Source organism: Phoca vitulina, unplaced genomic scaffold (genome assembly GCF_004348235.1).
Source record: "Phoca vitulina isolate PV1807 unplaced genomic scaffold, GSC_HSeal_1.0 scaffold7, whole genome shotgun sequence".
In the NCBI taxonomy this organism is placed as follows: domain Eukaryota; kingdom Metazoa; phylum Chordata; class Mammalia; order Carnivora; family Phocidae; genus Phoca; species Phoca vitulina.
In genome coordinates, this window is record NW_022589710.1 from 50353788 (window position 1) to 50373681 (window position 19894).

The following is a 19894-nucleotide window of genomic DNA, read 5'->3' on the forward strand; positions in this document are numbered from 1 at the left end:
GGGGGGTGGGAGGGATGGGGTGGCTGGGTGATAGACACTGGGGAGGGTATGTGCTATGGTGAGCGCTGTGAATTGTGTCAGACTGATAAGTCACAGACCTGTACCTCTGAAATAAACAATACATGTTAAAAAAAAAAAAAAATAGTAGGAAGGGAAAAATGAAGGGGGGGGCAATCAGAGGGGGAGACGAACCATGAGAGACTATGGACTCTGAGAAACAAACTGAGGGTTCTAGAGGGGAGGGGGGTGGGAGGATGGGTTAGCCTGGTGATGGGTATTTAAGAGGGCATGTATTGAATGGAGCACTGGTGTGATACACAAACAATGAATCATGGAACACTACATCAAAAACTAATGATGTAATGTATGGTGATCAACAAAACATAATAAAATTTTTTTTAAAAAGTGAATAAATGAACCCCCTACCCTTACTTAATCACATTCCAGGTAAATCCATGTTCTTTTATTTAACTAGGTTTCAGACAGTGCACCATAGTTGTTCACCATCTGCGTGTGTTCCAAAACCTAAAATTTAGGAGTTAAGTAAGCTCTTCTATTCTGTACTTCTATACCACTCTGTATTGACTTATTCACTCATTCAACAATTTTTATAGAAGGCCTACTATGGTAAGACATTCTCCTGAGTATTAGGGACAGAGTGAATAATTAAGACTCCTGTCCTCATACAGCCAACAACTCTCTCCATGAAATGTCATCCCTTTTATTTTGCCTCATTCTTCTGGCTTGAGAATACCTACCTGAATACTAATTGCTCCCAATGAATTAGCGCTTTTTCTCCCAGTTTCATGTTTCAGAAATAGCTCTACAAATGGAACAAGCACAGCTAATTCTGAGGGAGAAATGGGAAACCGGCTGACACTAATCCAATCATCCTGTCTGATTTGAGGATATATGGATTAATAAGGGGAGATGATAATATTTAGGCACCATTATGACTATTCCCTGGTTTTCTAGTGAATTCAGAAGTCATTCTACAAGATTAACCAAAAGCCATCATATTTCTATAGAACTAGATAGCTCAAGGTATTTTAGAGACTAGAAATATGGAAGCAAAAGCGGCTTTGTGGCACAATGGATAGGGCACTGGACTTCTAGAAACATGGAAGACACAGTTAGTCCAACTTCAATGTTTCAGCATGAATGGACACGAATGTCTATGTCTTGGGAACATAAAAGGAGCTTCTCTGTGGGGGAGAGGATGGGGCTAACTAGACAGATACAGATGAAGCTGACTATAGCAGTCTATATGATTCAAAAAGGAAGATATCCTAGCCCATGACTAAGTTTGAGAAAGAATCTTAAGAGAACAAATTCAACCCTAAATTCCACAAATGAGGAAACCAAAGTTCAGACAGACTAAATAACTGGACTAAAGTTAAAGAGGCCATAACCATAACTTGAGTCCCCTGGCTCCTAAGTGCTCTCCATTAAAATGCCAGATAAGTTCTTAAAACTGGAATTTAGAAAGCCAATGTGAAAAACTCAGGGAAGTTATCAGCTGGTTATGTGGGGACTAATACAGCCTTAAAGTAGAAAGAATAACAAAAAATACTGCTGAGTGAACACAATTACAAATGAAATATGTGACATATTGGGAAATTCAGAACAGACCACAAATTAAAAAAAAAAAAAAGGAGAGAGAAAACATCAAGCATGCACAACAAGACTAAACTTCTAGGGGCTATCCATCTAAACTGGAGATGTACCCTACGTACACATAAAATCTGCTCTTGGCATTTTTAATCAAAAAGTATACTAATCACACAGTAAGCAAGGTACAGTTCCATTGTCAAGACAGCAAAGATTTTATGAAGCTTCCATGTCAGGACAGGAAAGGCTTACACTGTTGACATTTGTGTCTAAAGTAAATAAAAAAAAAATACTGCTCACAGTCTCATCAAACACACATATGTGCACATATACAATGTTGACTGGCTTCATCAATGGACCTGTAATTCAAAGGATGAGAAATGTTCCTCTAATTATATATTTATGTTGCACACTCTTTACAACTCAGAACATTCATTTTCCCAAAGGCTGTAAAGATTATAAGGCGACACAATCTTAACGGAAATAGAACTTCAATAAAACTAGAGCATGTCCAAAACGTTATCTCCTTGGCAAAAGTTTATGAGATTCCTTCAATGTCTTAAGAGTTCCAAAAGAGCCACTTTATTTCCAATACGGTTGGTTACAGGACATGAAAACAGTTCTTCACATATCTAAAAAGAAAGAGTTTAGCAAATAAAGCACACTCACATGACTAAATAAATCATTAATACAAAGCTACTGTTACTCCTTTATTGAAAACTAACTTGAATAAGTAAGTATGACAATATTTCAGCTCCAAGGCCATCTTTAATATATCAGCAGTGGGTGAGGGAGAGATAGGATGAGAGGCAGAGAGAGCTCAAATTATATTAAAGGTTGGAATTAAAACAAGTATAATATAATTCAAAGTTATTGGAAGCCTGGCATGTTGAAACTATAGACCAGCACATATCACAAAAAAATTTTGAGAGAGAATATTTCTGTAACTCAAGATAACTGCTACGCCTAAGCCTTAAATCCAGGACACTAGCATTACAAGGCAAATTATGAAACTCTCCTGAACAAAAATTGGATCTGTCTGGAAGCCATTTATCTAACTCTCTAAAGAAAGCTCACATTACTTATGCCAACAGAGTTGACTCAGCTACAAGGAAGTTAAGTTACAATGAAATGCCAACCAAGGCAGAAACTGCAGAACAACTAAAAGAGAAGGATCTACTGTGCTTATTACAGGGTATCTGAAAAGAGTTTCATCTAGAAAATTACCACACTGCAGTTCAAACTGTCTTGCAAAACAAGAAGCAAATAAGTAAACACATAAAACATTAAGTCTTGGCCACACCATAACTACTTTTTGCAAACTTATTTCTTAAAAATACAAGATTTTACATGACGGTGCACTTTTTTTTTTTTTTTTAATATTTTATTTATTTATTTGACAGAGAGAGATACAGCGAAAGAGGGAACACAAGCAGGGGGAGTGGGAGAGGGAGAAGCAGGCTTCCCACCGAGCAGGGAGCCCGATGTGGGGCTCGATCCCAGGACTCTGGGATCATGACCTGAGCCGAAGGCAGACGCTTAACGACTGAGCCACCCAGGCGCCCCGACGGTGCACTTTTTAAATTCAAAGTATGGTTATATGTTAAATGTTCAAATTGGTATTTAAAAGTAAACAAAACAAAACAAAAAAAACAAAGCAGCACTTCCAAAATCAACAGTTCAGATCAGTTTGAAAAAGTCTCCATGGATCCAACCTATGTATATCCTTTGCCCTCAGTGAACCCAACACTACTCAGGAATAAAGAGGACAAGGGAAGGTCATAAACTGAATTTTTTTACCCGTTATAAAAGTGCAATAACATGCATTTCCTTCCTCACCCACACAGATATTAAAACAACAGATAAACTTGAGTTCTTAAGAATAATAGGAATATCTGCCCCTTTTCTTGCCCCCAAGGCACTTTTATAGGAGCTTCCCCTAGGGTTCCTACCACTTTGTGTGTCTTTCATGTCTGTCTCCTTACCAGACTGTGAATTCCTAGGGGTAGAGATCTTATTCTTTATTTAAACATCCCAGGACCTAGTAGAGTGTCTCACATAGCAGTCAATAGATACATTTTTCTGAAACATACATATCCTTTTATGTTCCGTTCATTCTGTGAGCATTATTCTGTGTGTGTAGGCTCTACGGGCCAAACAGAATAGACCCCGACTACACAACAATGAAAAAAACAGAGTCTCTGAACTCAAATGACTTCTTATGTTTCTGTAAGTTGCTTTTGCAATAATCTAATCTGTAAACTCACTGAGGACAATCATCTTGGCAGCAACACGTTACTGTAAATGGCAAGGCCAGCTGATGTCACAAAAACGCGGGCACTGCCAGTAGTGAGAAGCAATCAGATGCAGAGCAAGACTTAAGGACAGAATCAGCAAGATCTGCTCATGAATTAAGTACGGATGCGTGTGCGAGTGAATGAGATGCTTCTTTTTATGTATTTAATAAGCAAAACGACACTGTAATTCCTACTAGAAGATTGGCTTCCTAAAATAAAAGTGTTACTATTTTGTAGGTTAGATATACTCTTTTTTCTCCTCTGTAAGTAGATGCTTTACACTATTTTCTTCAAAGGAGGGGAAGAAGTTACAATTAATAGTATGCAAAGAATAAGAACTGAGAGCGCTGTGAATTGTGTAAGACTGTTGAATCACAGACCTGTACCTCTGAAACAAATAATACAGTATATGTTAAAAAAAAAAAAAAAAAAAGAAGAAGAAGATAGTAGGAAGGGAAAAATGAAGGGGGGGAATCAGCGGGGGGAGACGAACCATGAGAGACTATGGACTCTGAGAAACAAACTGAGGGTTCTAGAGGGGAGGGGGATGGGAGGATGGGTTAGCCTGGTGATGGGTATTAAAGAGGGCACGTATTGAATGGAGCACTGGGTGTTATACGCAAACAACGAAACATGGAACACTACATCAAAAACTAATGATGTAATGTATGGTGATTAACATAATAAAAAAAAATAGAACTGAGAGCATCAGTAAAACAGTAGAGCTAATAGAAAAAAAGTAAGGTATAATTAGAACACTGGATATATGGGGCGCCTGGGTGGCTCAGCCGTTAACCTTCTGCCTTCGGCTCAGGTCATGATCTCAGGGTCCTGGGATCGAGCCCCAAATTGGGCTCCCTGCTCCATGGGAAGCCTGCTTCTCCCTCTCCCGCTCCCCCTGCTTGTGTTCCCTCTCTTGCTGTGTCTCTCTCTGTCAAATAAATAAATAATTTTAAAAAAAAAGAACACTGGATATATGATTCGATACACATTAAAATTGGGGTATGAAAGATTTTCCAATCCATAACCTAGTCTTAGGCAGGTGTAGGAAAGTTATCCATAGAACAGAAACAAAAAAAATGCAAATTCAGATTTAAACTTCTAACCCCACTTAAGGAAATTATTCTTGCCTCAGGCTTTTTAGTATCTTTTTCTAGGAGAATATTGAGCTATACAAAGATCACTGGCAGCATAATCAGAAAGGTGTCAGGATATGTACTGGATACACTCTAGAAATTAATATTCAAAGTTGGAAACAAAAATACTGCTAAACGGTATTTTATGCATTCATTAAGTTTTAGGACTATTTTGCAATTATTACGTATTTCTCTTAAGTCAAATGCTAGGAAACAGAAATAATGTTATTTAAAATCAGCCACTTTTGGGGCGCCTGGGTGGCTCAGTCGTTAAGCGTCTGCCTTCGGCTCAGGTCATGATCCCAGGGTCCTGGGATCGAGCCCCGCATCGGGCTCCCTGCTCAGCGGGAAGTCTGCTTCTCCCCCTCCCACTCCCCCTGCTTGTGTTCCCTCTCTCGCTGTGTCTCTCTCTGTCACATAAATAAATAAAATCTTTAAAAAAAAAAAAAAATCAGCCACTTTTGATGCATTTCTATTTCTGAAACAAAATACGGACAAAGAAACAAACAACTAGAGTTTCAAATTATGCATTTGGAACGAACATTGTTTAATTTTCAAAAGAAAACAATGTATCATTCATCACCAGAGAAATGTTTATAAGCTTACAGTGTCTTTAAAAACCATCAGGATTTCTTTTTTTTTTTCTTAAAAGATACTTAAGCATGCATTTATTCTTATGAAAGAATATGGGGAAAAAAAGTTTAAGAACAAATTTCCAAATAATATAACTTATGTGAACAATGAGAACCTCTTGGTTTTTTCCTAAAATTTACAGAATATTGCTCATTTGACATTAAATGACAAAATGGAACTTTAATTACAACTTTAAGTTGTAATTTTAAAAAACTCAGACAAAAAACCAAAACCTCACTTAAAACAAACCTGGACATTCATTTTATGTTCCCTTTTAGGGTCTACCGAAGCAAGGAAGCTAGGACTGCTTAACTCCCATCAAAGCACTGAAACAAATATAGAACGCTTCATGCAGCCTATTCCCCTTGGCTTTCCACATCACAACCAGCTGCATGTGCCATTATTTAGCCTAACTCCTACACTATGGGTATCACTCACAATCTCAAAATTAAATGAAATCAAACTAATAGTAGTACAGGATTTTAAAGAAAAGTGTCCAACAAGACTACTTTCCTCTCAAGCCCTTGTAGTTTTCAACCACTCAACGAATTAAGGATTAAATGGTAGTCCTCTCAAATCAAGTCGAAATCAGGGGTGAAAAAGATGCAAACTTTGACTTCACTCACTATATTCATTTAAAATCAACCTCTTTGATTGTAAATGGTTGGTAGGAAAGGTCACTGCCAATGGAATGGTGTTTGAAAATGGCTTCTCCATACTTATGTTCCATTTTGGAAAGTAGAGACCACATGTACTTCTATACAGCCTTTATTTCTTGCCACGTCTCTGCCACAGCTGTATGTATAGCTGCCCCCCCATCAATGCATAATCACTTCACCTTTGCATTCTAAAGATTTTTATTTATTTATTGAGAGAGATAATGAGAGACAGAGAGCATGAGAGAGGGGAGAGTCAGAGGGAGAAGCAGACTCCCTGCTGAGCAAAGGAGCCCAATGTGGGACTCGATCCCGGGACTCCAGCATCATGACCTGAGCCGAAGGCAGTCACTTAAACAACTGAGCTACCCAGGCACCCCACCTTTGCATTCTAAACCTGTTTCTTAAAATCTGGCATAGTGTTTCATACATGGTAAGGACTCTGATGTTTCAGCCAACTCTCTGTAAAAGTCAAAGACTACTCTGGACTTAATGACTATAAGGGATTCAGTTAAAAGCACTTTATAAATAATAAATACAAAACAAAATTTGTAATTTTACCTTTAATTTGACCATCTTATCTTCATTTTTTTTAAGATGACAGCAATTTCACAGGAAATTACTCATAACATCTTAGTCAGTGTTTATTTAGAGTATCTGGTTTAAATTTGCCTCCAAATTAATATATGGTAGCTACAGCTTTCTTCCCTTTATTCTAGTCACACAATTTAAAATAGATGAAGCACCAAAGAAATAGTAAGTCCTGCCTAAGGATGGCCTAAAGTATAAACACTAAACACTATAGTAAATGAAAGAAGTCAGCAGCTCATTTGCTTCTATTTCTTTCTTGCTGTTCTGAAAAAAAAAAAAAAATTAAAATCAGAGAATTCTGCCTGCTACAAAGAATTCTTAGTAAAAAAAATACAGAACTGTGATTTTGCAAAGTAGTGAATACTTTATAGACAGCTGACAATCATATATATTTTTCCACATGATGAAAAGTACCAATCCTAAACAGATGGTCAAATTAGAACCGAAACACAAAATTAAACAACACTGATTCATTTTTTCCTGTCACAGATATATTTTATGTGGTAATATCAGGTTTTAATTAGATTTTTCTAACAAAATCACTGATGACTTCTTTTCCAAAATTGGTGTCAAGCTAAAAAAATAAAAGAGAATATGGTAATCTGTTGAATATAATAACCCTAAATTTAAATTCAACACTATAAGTTCAATGAAAAGATATAAACGTGAGTCATTTTACTGGTAGTAAATAAAGGGAAAAAATAAAAGGAATTTGTGCTCATATCCTGTTTCCACCACAAGCTGTGCAATGTTGGGCGAGTCACTGTATTTTACTCTCAACCTCAGTTTCCACCATCTGTAAAAATGGGCATCATAATTACATTTGCAAATGAGAATTACCGTTTTTCAAAGATCCATATTTTGTATTAGAAAAATATCTCCCCTAAGTGTTTTTATCCAATATAATAGTAGCTTTAAAATATGTTGCTAGGTGTCACTTCACAAATAATTTGAATAAAGCACTTCATGGGAAAGAACAAAAATACATGTCTATGAATCCTGATCTACTCAACACTTAGGTTCCTATAAACCACTATAGCCTCGGATGTCACAAAATCTGTGGCCTTACAGTGTCTCCTAATTGTGTCATCACAGTTTCTCATCTCCTGAAAGAATAATAGAAAAAAAATCCGCTTGAGAGAATTCAGTATACTACATAAAGTAGCAATAATTATATGAGCTAGCTAAGAATCCCAGATAACCTATATAATCTATATACTGGTTCTTATAGATTCTGGTACAACAGAAAAAAAAAAAAAAATAGAATTGGTAAGCCTGATTCCTATTTCCATTTCTACCAATGGACAGCTGGTGCACTTGGGCAAGTCAATTAACTCTTTGAGCCAGACCTGCCTCATCTATAAAAGAAGGTGGTGGAGGATTAATATTGTTTAAGGTTCTTTTATACTTCAGAATTAAACTGATGCAAAGTGTTTTGGGAAACACCACCTTTGCACAATATTCCAGTGCGATCTTGTAAACACTGACACTGCTTTTTAAAAATAAAAGCTAGCACATAGATTTTCTTGTGGGGCAGAAAAACAAACTACTGAAGAATCTTCCAACATTGTCATGGCTAGCTATAGCCACAAGGTATGTGTACCCATGTGACAGCATCTCTCATAACGGGGGGAGTTCTACATATGGTTGTGATTATGGGTGGATTAAAGGAGAAAAGCAAAATGAGGAGAGTGGATCCCTCTGGCTTCCTCCAGGTTTGGGTATCTAGTAGCAAGAAGCCTGTTTGCATAATTCTCCTTAGAATTAAATCAGTAACAAATACAAATGAAAGCTCCAAATATGGAAAGTACTAGATCATACAGGAGAGAAATTACTTGATCTATAATTTTAAAATAGAAAAGACACAGTAATGTAATCAACAAGAGAATGCCACATTCACCAGATAAAATATTGGATGTCAAATAAACTTGACTTTAAAAAATGTTCAAGGACACAGGCAAATTCAGAACACAAAGCTGTGCATGGCGAATGATCCCAAATGGGATCTGTGTATCTGTGTGTGTAGAAAAGAACCCCAAAAAGAATTCCACCAGAACTCGAATGCAAGAGAGTTAGGTGGTAAGATCACAGGTGAGTTTTTAAACCTTCCCTATAAAGTACCCTGCATTATCCAAGTGAAAATCTGTTTTATAATTTTTAAAGTTCCCTCTTAAAGAACAAAATATTTTTCTAAACAATTTCAGAATTTATAAAAATGAATATAATCAATAAAATTACTCTTTCTCTAATATCTGAAAATTAATGTATTATGTCTACATTGGACATAGGAAAACAATCTCAGAACATTACTATCATTTTTCATGCCATTTTTCTCACTGCTTATAAAAATACCTGAACAAAATATTGTATATATTTTTTCATAAAACAGCCATACTTCCAAAACATAAGGTTCAAGAGAATAGACACAGTATAAACAGAATAATCTACAAAATAATATTCTCTTAAATTCAGACACCATATTTATGTCTAAAACATCATGTAAACATGTTCAAAATTAAAAACAATGTTTAATACTTACACTACAAAATTACGTGGAAAGCTCCCCAAAGATGGCCAGTATCATTAGTAAACTCATACCTACTTTAACAAAATTTTTTTAAGTTGGATCAGATACAGGTCTGTATAGAGAAGACATTTAAAATCTTCACTATGTAAACTTTGATGTTGACTTGCTGAGCAAAAATGGCTTAATTATATGCTAACTCTTTTGATGATTCAGATTCCAGTGAAACCAATAAAAATATATTTCTGATAAAACAAACAGCATTATGAGTTTCCAGGTAAATGCCAGAAGAATAAAAAGATTAATATTAATAAGATCCTTTTAGAACAAAAGAAGAAATCAAATATTTTCCTTTAAAATTTTAAGCAAAAGGAATAACAAATTTCAACGACACTACAAAGTTCTACCTAACGTTTCACGAGAGCTTTTTCCCCAGTAAGAAGTTCATAATAAAGTTTTAAATGCATATGTACAAATTCTGTGCGTTGCACAATACTTGTTCTCTATGTCATGTAAAATTGAAAAAATAACATTTGATGTTAAAGCAAAATCAGATGTTGGAAAAAATGCATTTTATTACCACATATCACCACTGAATACATGAGGAAAATATGCCAAAGTTAGTTATTCTGTACATATATCCTAACAGCAATCTTCTACTGCTGATTCAGGCTGCTGATGCTAATGGCTTTATATGAATTGTGATGCAATTTTAACATTTCTTAGCTTACAAAGTAATAACATGACAAGAAACAAAGACCTAAAGTAAGCGGTCAAAATAGTAGCAAGACATTTAAAAAAGAGGGGAAGTGCCACTTCGGCCACTAAGATGGGCATGCGAGAATAATGCTATATTAGGTAAACAAGAAAGGCATCCCTTTTGATTATAGCAGAATCACATTTGAAACCCCTTCAAGCCCTAAGGCCCCATTTATCAAGTTCAACGCATTGCTTACATAGTAATCTTTGGGCCAGAAGTCATGGGGCTTTTTTTTTTTTTTTTTCCACTGAAAATATATTTTCGTCTTGTTTTCTTGTTTTTATTTTCTGCAGTCTGCTGTCCCCCCCCCACACACACAAAATGAATGTACATATACTCATAGGTTATCCATATTTTTATCTACATATTACACATATGTGCAAGCATGTATGTATGCATACACACACACCCCTCTTTATCCACAATTCACTTACAAATTACCTACTGTGTATCTGGCTCTGTGCCTGATCTTGGAGATGGAAAAACAATCAAGATTGGGTTCCTGCCCTCAAATAGAAAACATAATTATAAAACTGCCCACTTGTTTGGTTTGCTTAACACACATGCCTTCAATATCACTTGCTAATAGAACTGCCAGCTCTTTTCACAAGGGAGCCTCCTTTGTGGGCCATCTGTCTCAAGTGATTCAACGCAGTCTGGTTCTAAACTTCCAATCTGCATAGTTTGGCAATAATTCCTACTCCCAGGTCCCTGGCCCTTCACTACCTAACATTATTAGATGGACCACAGGCAGTCAATCAATACTTGCTGACTGGTTGACTGCTTGGTTGAACCACAAAGCAGCATTTATTTGGAAACACAACAATAACAAAATAATGGCATTTACTAATTGATAGCTTATTAGATATCAGTTACTCTGCCAGGCACTTTATATATTTTTTCACATTTAATTCTATAGTAGAGGTATCATCATACCTTTTTAAAGATGATAAAACTGAGGCTTTGAGTTTTAAGCAATATGTTTAAAGCCATACAGCTAGAAAATGATTTACACTCAACGTTCTGCCCATACCCACTAATGCTATGCCACCTCTCAGAGAGCAGAGCCCTATCTATAGATGGCGGGACCCAACAAAATTTTGATTCATATGTAACCATATACTATGGCACAGGTCAACACAAACAGCTGAGTGAATCCAAAGTATGCAATAATCATGTATACAAAAAATATTTCTAAAAGAAAAGCAAGCATAGAAGCTATATATATATATTTACGTTTGTGTGTTTAAGATTATTATATCTTTAAGATTATTCACGAGTTTAGACTCCAGAGACATCTTTTCTCTGCATTAGCACACACTGTCAAGACTCGACTATACAGTTTTAACAACTGAAAGCGATTTTGTTTTTCATGATCTGTCTACAAGCATTCAGTTGCAGACCCGTGTCTTATCTATATCCAACCCTCAGCTCCCAGAACAAGGCCTGCCACATCCTGGATGCTCAATACATAGCTATGGAATACAATCATTAACTCTTGAAACTCTGTCGCAAGGTGAATGTTCCATTTATATGAACGTGTGATAACACGTATATATCTAGAACATCACAGATAGAATCAGTGAAGAAACATTTATTTTAAGCATAGCAAGGTAAACTTACATCCCAACATAAGAAATTTTCACCACTATTTCTTAAATGCAAATGTGTAAGTGTAAAACACGTTAACACAATCTTCTGGCTAGAATTTTAATTATGAAAAAGTTGGGAAATTTAGCATTATCTCCACAGCAACTACACCCTGGCAACAGATACAGTAAATATGTGTGAACACTGGACACACTCAAAACAAAGCATGACATAAGAACTAAATTGCAGCAGTTGTCAAGATTGTAGGCCTAAATTTAGCAACTTAATTTAGCACATTTAATCATAAACACCAAACTTGTATCTTATTTCCTTGATTTTAACAATTACTAGAAAGGTAAAAAAATATACCTATAAAGTATAGTGAATTTTGCAGAAAACATAAAGAGGAAAAGATTAGTAAAGTGGTTAAGGAAGTTTCTTCCTAGAGGTGTGCAGCATTTTATGACACCCCACCCAGCGGTGGCACCTTCCTCATACATGTAACCTTATCAAGTAGGGGCTCATTTGACCCTGTCTATGTTGTCTTATCCTACTATCAGTAAGTACTTCAGTGGTCATCTTTACATGTGACTTCTATAATACCCAACTACCAATCCTTTTTGGAAGCTGGTGGAAGAAAAATACTCTGTCTTCTATTCCTAGTTGACTTTGGCACAAAAGTAGTGACTCTCTCAAAGTCCCTAGCATTCTGCCCAATGCCTGATATACAGCAGACACTCAAAATAAATTCACATATCTACTGAAAGGAAAGCAGTAAGCCTGCTAGGGATGTTCCAAGGTTACCAACCTTCTTAAGCTTCAGTCCCTGAAACTGAAAAAATGAGCATAATAGTATCGATTTCATAAAACTTCCATGAGCATTAAAAGTGCCTCGCACATAGTGAGCACTTAACTATAACAGGTTTCATTTTGAGCCTCAGTTTCCTCATAGGTTAAAAGGGATCAATAAAATCTAACCCAAAGAGCTGTGAGAACTGAATAAGCACACACATGTAAATCAACTGGCATAACTGATAGGTGCATCTGGCAATTTACTGTTCATATTTGCTATCTCAGCACCCAGTACAGTACCTTTCACTGAGTAAGTGCTCAGTGAGCACTAGGGAGTGATTGAATAAATGCAAGGGGCATTTCCTTTCCTTTGTATGTTCTGTACAGACGCTTAGAGCAAAATCTGACATATAACAGGTCCTCAATAAACCAGAATTCCTTTCTTTGCTACCTTGCCTCTAAACTCCTATTTTAAGATCCAGAAGAAATTTAAAAATCAAATGTAGTAGAAGGTTAATAGTTGGTTGAAAGTTTATTAGAATGCTGGATTTTTATTCTATCATTTTTTTTGTGGCACCAATATAACTTTCCTATGAAAGACTACAATTAGTATTTATTAATACATAAAATGAGGGCACCTGGGTGGCTCAGTTAGTTAAGTGACCAATTCTTGATTTCGGTTCAGGTCATGATCTCAGAGTCCTGAGATTGAGCCCCACGTCAGGCTCCATGATGAGCGTGGAGGCTGCTTAAGATTCTCTTTCGCTCTCTTCCTCTCCCTCTGCCCCTCCCCACCCCCACTTGCAGGCACACTCTCTCTTTAAAAAAAAAATCACATAAAATATATTCCAGAAGAAATACTAGAAGAAATCTGAATAAGTAAAATTAGAATTCATTCATATTTTTACCTTTTCTTCTAGCTGGTCCTTCAAAGCCTGATATTTTAGCTTCAGTTTTCTGTTCTCATTTTCATTCTGGGTTAATTCCTCTGTCAGCCTGTCACACTGTGATTTCACCTTCTCTAGCTGACAACGATGGACTTTAGCCGTATTCTTATCTTCTATACTTTCTGCCTGAGAAAAAGAGGAGAAAAGAAAAAGTCCACTGGCCACAGCTAAATTGTACACCAAACAAATTACACATTTTATCAGTGGGCAAAAACTTCAAGATTTTGCTCTAAGCGCCTGTACAGAACATACAAAGGAAAGGAAATGCCCCTTGCATTTATTCAATCACTCCTTAGTGCTCACTGAGCACTTACTCAGTGAAAGGTACTGTACTGGGTGCTGAGATAGCAAATATGAACAGTAAATTGCCAGATGCACCTATCAATTCTACAACAATGAATAAGTGCTTAACGAAGGCAGAAGCAAATACTGTGCCAACCCCAAGCTGGCACCCCAACTCTGCTGAGAGGGAAAGGGGTTGTGAGAGGTGTCCCAAAAGGGAAATACTATGACCCAGTACTGACTGATCAGTTTCCTCCTCTATAAAAGGAGCTTTACAACATTCCTGTTCAACCTCTCTCCTGGGTTTTGTGAAAGAACTGTGTGCTTTCAGTACAACAAAATTACTGATCCCACCCTGTGAGGCTGAAAGTATTATGAATTGTAGCAGCCAAGAAACTACAAGTAACTTAACTTGAAAAGGAGTTGATCAGTGATTATTATTTCAGTACCAACAGTGTAATTAATAAAGTACCTGGTTTTTTATCTTTTTTTCAAATATAACCAGAATCTTTAAGAAAAAATTAGGAATAATCTATTCCATGTACAATAAAGATTGGCCAAGTATGTGAATTTTAAAACTTTTAAAATAACAATGATGCAAACACTTCCTATATGTCAAGCACTGCTCTCAGACCTCTTTGCATAGTTTTTCCTCATTCCTCACAACAACCTGACCAGGGAGGTACTATTACTACTGCCTCCTTTTTTGAAGCTGAAGCCCAGAGACACTAATAACCTTGCCCCAGGATATGTAATAAGGAACTGCAGAGCCAGGATTTGAACCCAGGAATTCTAATGTGCAAGGCTTTCAACTATTCCGCCACACTGCCTTTAGGAAGGTACATTTATCATTTTTAAAAACCAGCTGGGTACAACTTAGCAATGTTAACTGGTCACACCTACCAGTTACTAACAGCTTGTAAGCAACTACCTATGATCTGTTTAAAACACATGTTTTAATTTCTAAAATACATGTTTCTTTTTACAAGTATATTTTATGTGTGTAATCAGGTATGTAGGAATTCAATCACGGGAATCAATTTCCTGAGAGGAAGTTTTGTCAGCTTTAGACAAAATCTGTATTATATTCACCTCACAAAATTCACCTAAGACTGGATACCATTTTAAATTAACAAAGGAATTGATTTTTAATAAGGAATCCTGTTTTCACAACCCAAAACAAAATTACAAAATAAAGTCTCTCATCAGGAAAATTGCTCAATTATGATTTTAAGTTTCAATAGAATGCTTTGCCTTTTCTTTATGGCTAATGCAACTCTTGGGTATAGAAGGTTCCCCGTAAGGCCTGTGGAGAACTGGAGCTGGCTCAGGGAGCCTTAAGAAGCAGCTGTGCTTCGCTCTTCCCAACACTGTCCCTCTCGGGTGATGTCTTCTGTGATAGCCTGAAGTCAAATGCGGTATATATCCAACACTAAACTGGGCAAATGCTACAAATCAGGGTTTCCTCCTTGACCCCCCCCCCCCCGCCCCGAGAGGCTTTTTTAAAACATTTACCCACATGCCAATGCCTAAATTTGACTAAACTTACTTCTTGTGATTTTAGTACATTTACATTTCACTCTAAGGTTTACAAAGTGATGCTGTACTCTCAAAACCCTGTGATAAAGACATTACTAGTCCCATTTTATTGATGAGGGGGAAAAAGGTTTAGTAACGACCAAGATCATATAGCTAGCAAGTAGAAAAAGTACAGAGCTCAAATCCTTGGTCTTTTGATCCCCGCCCCCCAAAGAAAGGCTCTACCAAATGATTTCTGTTGAAATCATAATGAGGTAATAACCCAATATCCTTCAAATATTAATAGTAGCTAGAGTATTTCATTAAAATATTTTACGTTTAAATTTAAAAATAGGCGTAAGTAGTCCTAGATGGGGAAAACATAATTCGTGCAGAGAAAAAAATATGGCTAACGCATCAGCATTTATTAGACCCAAAAAAGTAATAAGGGTGAAGCCAAAAGACAAAGAAATAGAACATTTATAGAGCTATTTGTCCAAAGTCCTCTTGTATATAATTCAGTACACTAAGTAATCTGTGATGACCATTATTATCAACTCCTTCTAATTAATATAAATAAGTAAAAAGTATAGGATTATGTTAGTGAAATAGCAAGAGGTAGGGGTTTTTTCCTTATGGGCAACTCATTCAGTTTACAATGAAAGTGCTCACAATCTCTGGTTCTCCTTTTAAGCTCTTACGCTGCTTTTGTACCATATTAAAGAGTGGCTGAAATACCCTTCCTCTATTTCTGTCTTCCAAATTAAAAAAAAAAATGCCTAAAAATTTCAAAATATCTACACAGTATTTCTAAGTTATACACTCTTTACACACAGGTAATTTCTCAAAGCTTTACTGTCATTTCACTACACATGAATACAAAGCACTTCCTAAAGAAAGGATGGGGGAAACTGCCCTGTCTCCTGTTGAATACTATCTACTCTGTTTTGATCCAACCCCCTCACATTTCCTCATGGACCTTCCCTAGCCATCTCTGACAAATGGAATGAACACGTTTTTAGTTCTTCTTTTAACCTGCCACATTTGACACTCTTATTTAAAAAAAAAGATTTTATTTATTTATTTGTCAGAGAGAGAGAGAGCACAAGCAGGGGGAGTGGTAGGCAGAGGGAGAAGCAGGCTCCCCGCTGAGCAAGGAGCCTGATGCGGGACTCAATCCCAGGACCCTGGGATCATGACCTGAGCTGAAGGCAGACACTTAACCAAGTGAGCCACCCAGGCACCCTGCACTTTCAACACTCTTGACTATACCTTTCTTGAAATGCCCTGCCTAGGTTTCCAAGACACCATTCTTTTCTGGTTCCCTCCTGTCTCTCATATAGTCCTTTATTCTTACCTGCTAGAACCTTTTTCTCAGTACTTCCCTTAAACATTGGTGTTCTAGAATTTCATCCTTTTCTTTCTCCCTACATGATCTCATTAAAATCCCATGATTTCAACTACCACCAATGGGTCACTGGATCCCAAATATTCCAACTTTAATCTCACTTTCGTCCTCAATGTCTAACCCATTAGGTACTAAAAACTGTTCTGCCTAGGTCTTTCATGGTTAGGCTTCCGTTCCTTTCTACCTAACTCAACATGCTAAAAAACAAACAAACAAAAACTGGATTTGCGACTCCTCTCTCCAAATCTCTCTTCTTTCTGCATTATCTACCTTGACAGTCTCATCATCCACCTTGTCACCCAAGTCTGTGCCTAGTCATCCTTGATTCTAAACCTTTTCTTTTTTTTTTTTTTTGAAGATTTTATTTATTTATTTGAGAGAGAGACACAGCGAGAGAGGGAACACAGCAGGGGGAGTGGGAGAGGGAGAAGCAGGCTTCCCGCCGAGCAGGGAGCCCGATGCGGGGCTCAATCCCAGGACCCTGGGATCACGACCCGAGCCGAAGGCAGCCACTTAACGACTGAGCCACCCAGGCACCCCGATTCTAAACCTTTTCGACTATAGCAGTGTAGTTAAGAACACAGGCACTTGACTACCTAGGTTCAAACCCTGTCTCTGCTACTTTCCAGCTCTAAGACCTTGGGCAGTTAACTTTCCACGCCTCAATTTCCTCATTAGAGAAGAAATACCAAACAATCTGCAGGGATGATGTGAGGATTAAGTGGTTAACGCACGTAAAGTTCTTACAGTAATGACTGGCATGAACTAAGTGCCGGAAAAAAAAAATGTCTGCTAGTATTATTATTATTGTCACAGCCAATCAACCAACATGTGACATATATTTTAAGATTAGCTCTTCTCCATATCTCTGATTCTACTTTTGTTTATGTCCTCATCAACTCTGACAGACTATTATGCCATATTTCATCAATATTAAGACATATTTTTCCACATTTTACCACCTCTGTCTTGGCATATTGTCTTGCAGTTGAGAGTATGTTAAGTTTTCAGAAGTATTTTTTTTTTTCTTAGTAGCACATAATGATGAACCTTATAACTGATGGTATCTTAGGTTGAATGAAATATAGTAAGGCCCTCCTACCTATTCCCCCAGTCTCCATTCTGCTCTGCGCACCCCAATTAATAACCCCAAATCCACTATTGCCAGTAGGCTATATGGAACTGGGGGAGAATTCATAAAAAGCTGAAAGCATTCTACAAATGTCAGCTATTTCATTATAATTTCATCTTTCATCATAAGCATTTTTATGGTAGTTGTATTTCAAGGAATTTGAAAAAAAATTATAATTAACCCTTGAAGACTTATCTACTTATTCACCTATTCAGTGGATATCTACAGTGTTCCAGGAACTGTTCTAGGCACTGGAGATATAGGTGTAAACAAAACAGACTCAAATCCCAGTCCTCATGGAGTTTTCATTCTAATAAAGGGAGACTAAAAATAAATAATATGGAATCTATATCATATGATGATAAGTACTATGGAAAAAAACTAAAGCAGGAAGGAGGGACAGATTTATCACACTCCTGACAATCATGTTATAAAATAATTCCCCTGCATGGGGATAAGGCTAATACCATTAGATCCTAGAAACATTTCCCCAAATGCAAGATCTCAGTTATGCATTTACCCAGGCCAACTTTGATTTGGAAAAGAAAGGGTAAATCTCAAAACCCTTGGGTTTACACAGCTCATAAGCTGATCCACTTTAGTTACCATACTAATAAAGGACTGTGGTTATGACTTCTATGGCCTTAACAAGTCTTTGCCTTTTATATTTTAGGAGGTCACAAATGTTGAATGAGGGCACGTTTCAGGTCCACGACTTATTGCCACCTCTGCCTTTCCTGAACTCCCAAAATAGCTAAACGTTCTTTTTAAAGAGCTTCAGTGCTCTGAAATAGGTGCTCCCAGGTGGCTGCTAGAACTCATTTCAACCTGGCTGAACAGGCATGAATAAGCCTCTTTACTGTTAGTTTTATCTTCCCTTCAGTGCTTAGGAATACAGAATGATCTCTGAAAGTTTACGCTTTATTAACTTCATGAGCCACCAGAAAAATTCCTTCAGTATCATCAGGATAATTCAGCGCAGGTACCTTCAGTGTCCTAATATGATTCTCAGCCTCACTCTTTTCTTTCTTGAAGTGCTTCATCAGCTCCTGGATGTTCTGTTCGTGTTTCGTTTTCACACTCTGCAATGACGATGTGAGATCTTCCAGCTCCCTCTGGTGAACGTCTCGTTCTAGCTTTAACTGTGTAATGATTGTATCTGTTTCTTCATCTCTGGATTTCACCTGTGTCTTTAGGTCAGCAAGGTTCTTAAGCACCTCTTTCCTGGCTCTCTGTTCCTCGGCTAATTTATTAGCGAGATCTGCCCGGATGGCACTCAAGTTCTTGATGGCCTCTTGCATCTCGAGAAGTTGGGCTTTGTCCCTGGCCTGGCTCTTCTTTAGCTCTGTGATTTCTCCTTCCAGGTGAGCTTTCTCAACTTTCATCTGGCTTTGAATCTTACTCTGATGCTTCAATTCACTTTCTAGCCTTTGGATAGTGCCCAGGGAATCCTTGATTTGTAGTTCAAGGTCAGCTTGATGAGCCTTAACATCACTTAGTTTCTGCTCCTTACAGTGAAGCTCCTCCTCTTGAAGGGCACGCTTGGTTAAGACATCGTTCAATTCCTTTCGAAGATTCTCTATTTGTTGTAATGCTGTATAAAGCTGGCTTTTCAGTTCATCCTTTTCTTTTAGAATCTATCAGGTTAAAAAAAAACAAAAAAAAACTATAAAATCCACCAGAGAGACTGTCAGAAAATAAAGTTTAATACACAGGAGAAGAAAAATCCATAAAATAGTATTTTGTATTTTTTCCATTTTTTAATGAAAAATAGCTTTTAGGCTAGAAAAAGAAAAATACAATTACCCTGATGTAGCACCACACTGAAACAATATGTTGCAGATTTTCATCACCAACACATATCAATCCTTGATTATAAATAATTATTTAAATGTAGGATAAAATTTAGCAAAAGAAGGGGGAAAGAAAAAGATTCCTATTATAATTTACCAGAGGTTGAAACAATATGTTACTTAAAATAACAGTTCTTTGCATTTCAATTGCACACTTTTAAAAA

At 36.9% G+C, this 19894-nt stretch overlaps 1 protein-coding gene across 1 annotated transcript in view; it reads right to left on the reverse strand.

Moving 5' to 3' along the window:
• CEP128 (centrosomal protein 128) overlaps positions 1–19894 on the reverse strand; it is a 419635-nt gene that overhangs the window by 260517 nt on the left and 139224 nt on the right. Inside the window, exons 15-16 of the mRNA XM_032405704.1 lie at positions 18864–19514; positions 13499–13663 (exon numbers count right to left, since the gene is read on the reverse strand). Coding sequence (XP_032261595.1) covers positions 13499–13663; positions 18864–19514 — 816 coding nt within the window. The remainder of the gene's footprint in view (positions 1–13498; positions 13664–18863; positions 19515–19894) is intronic.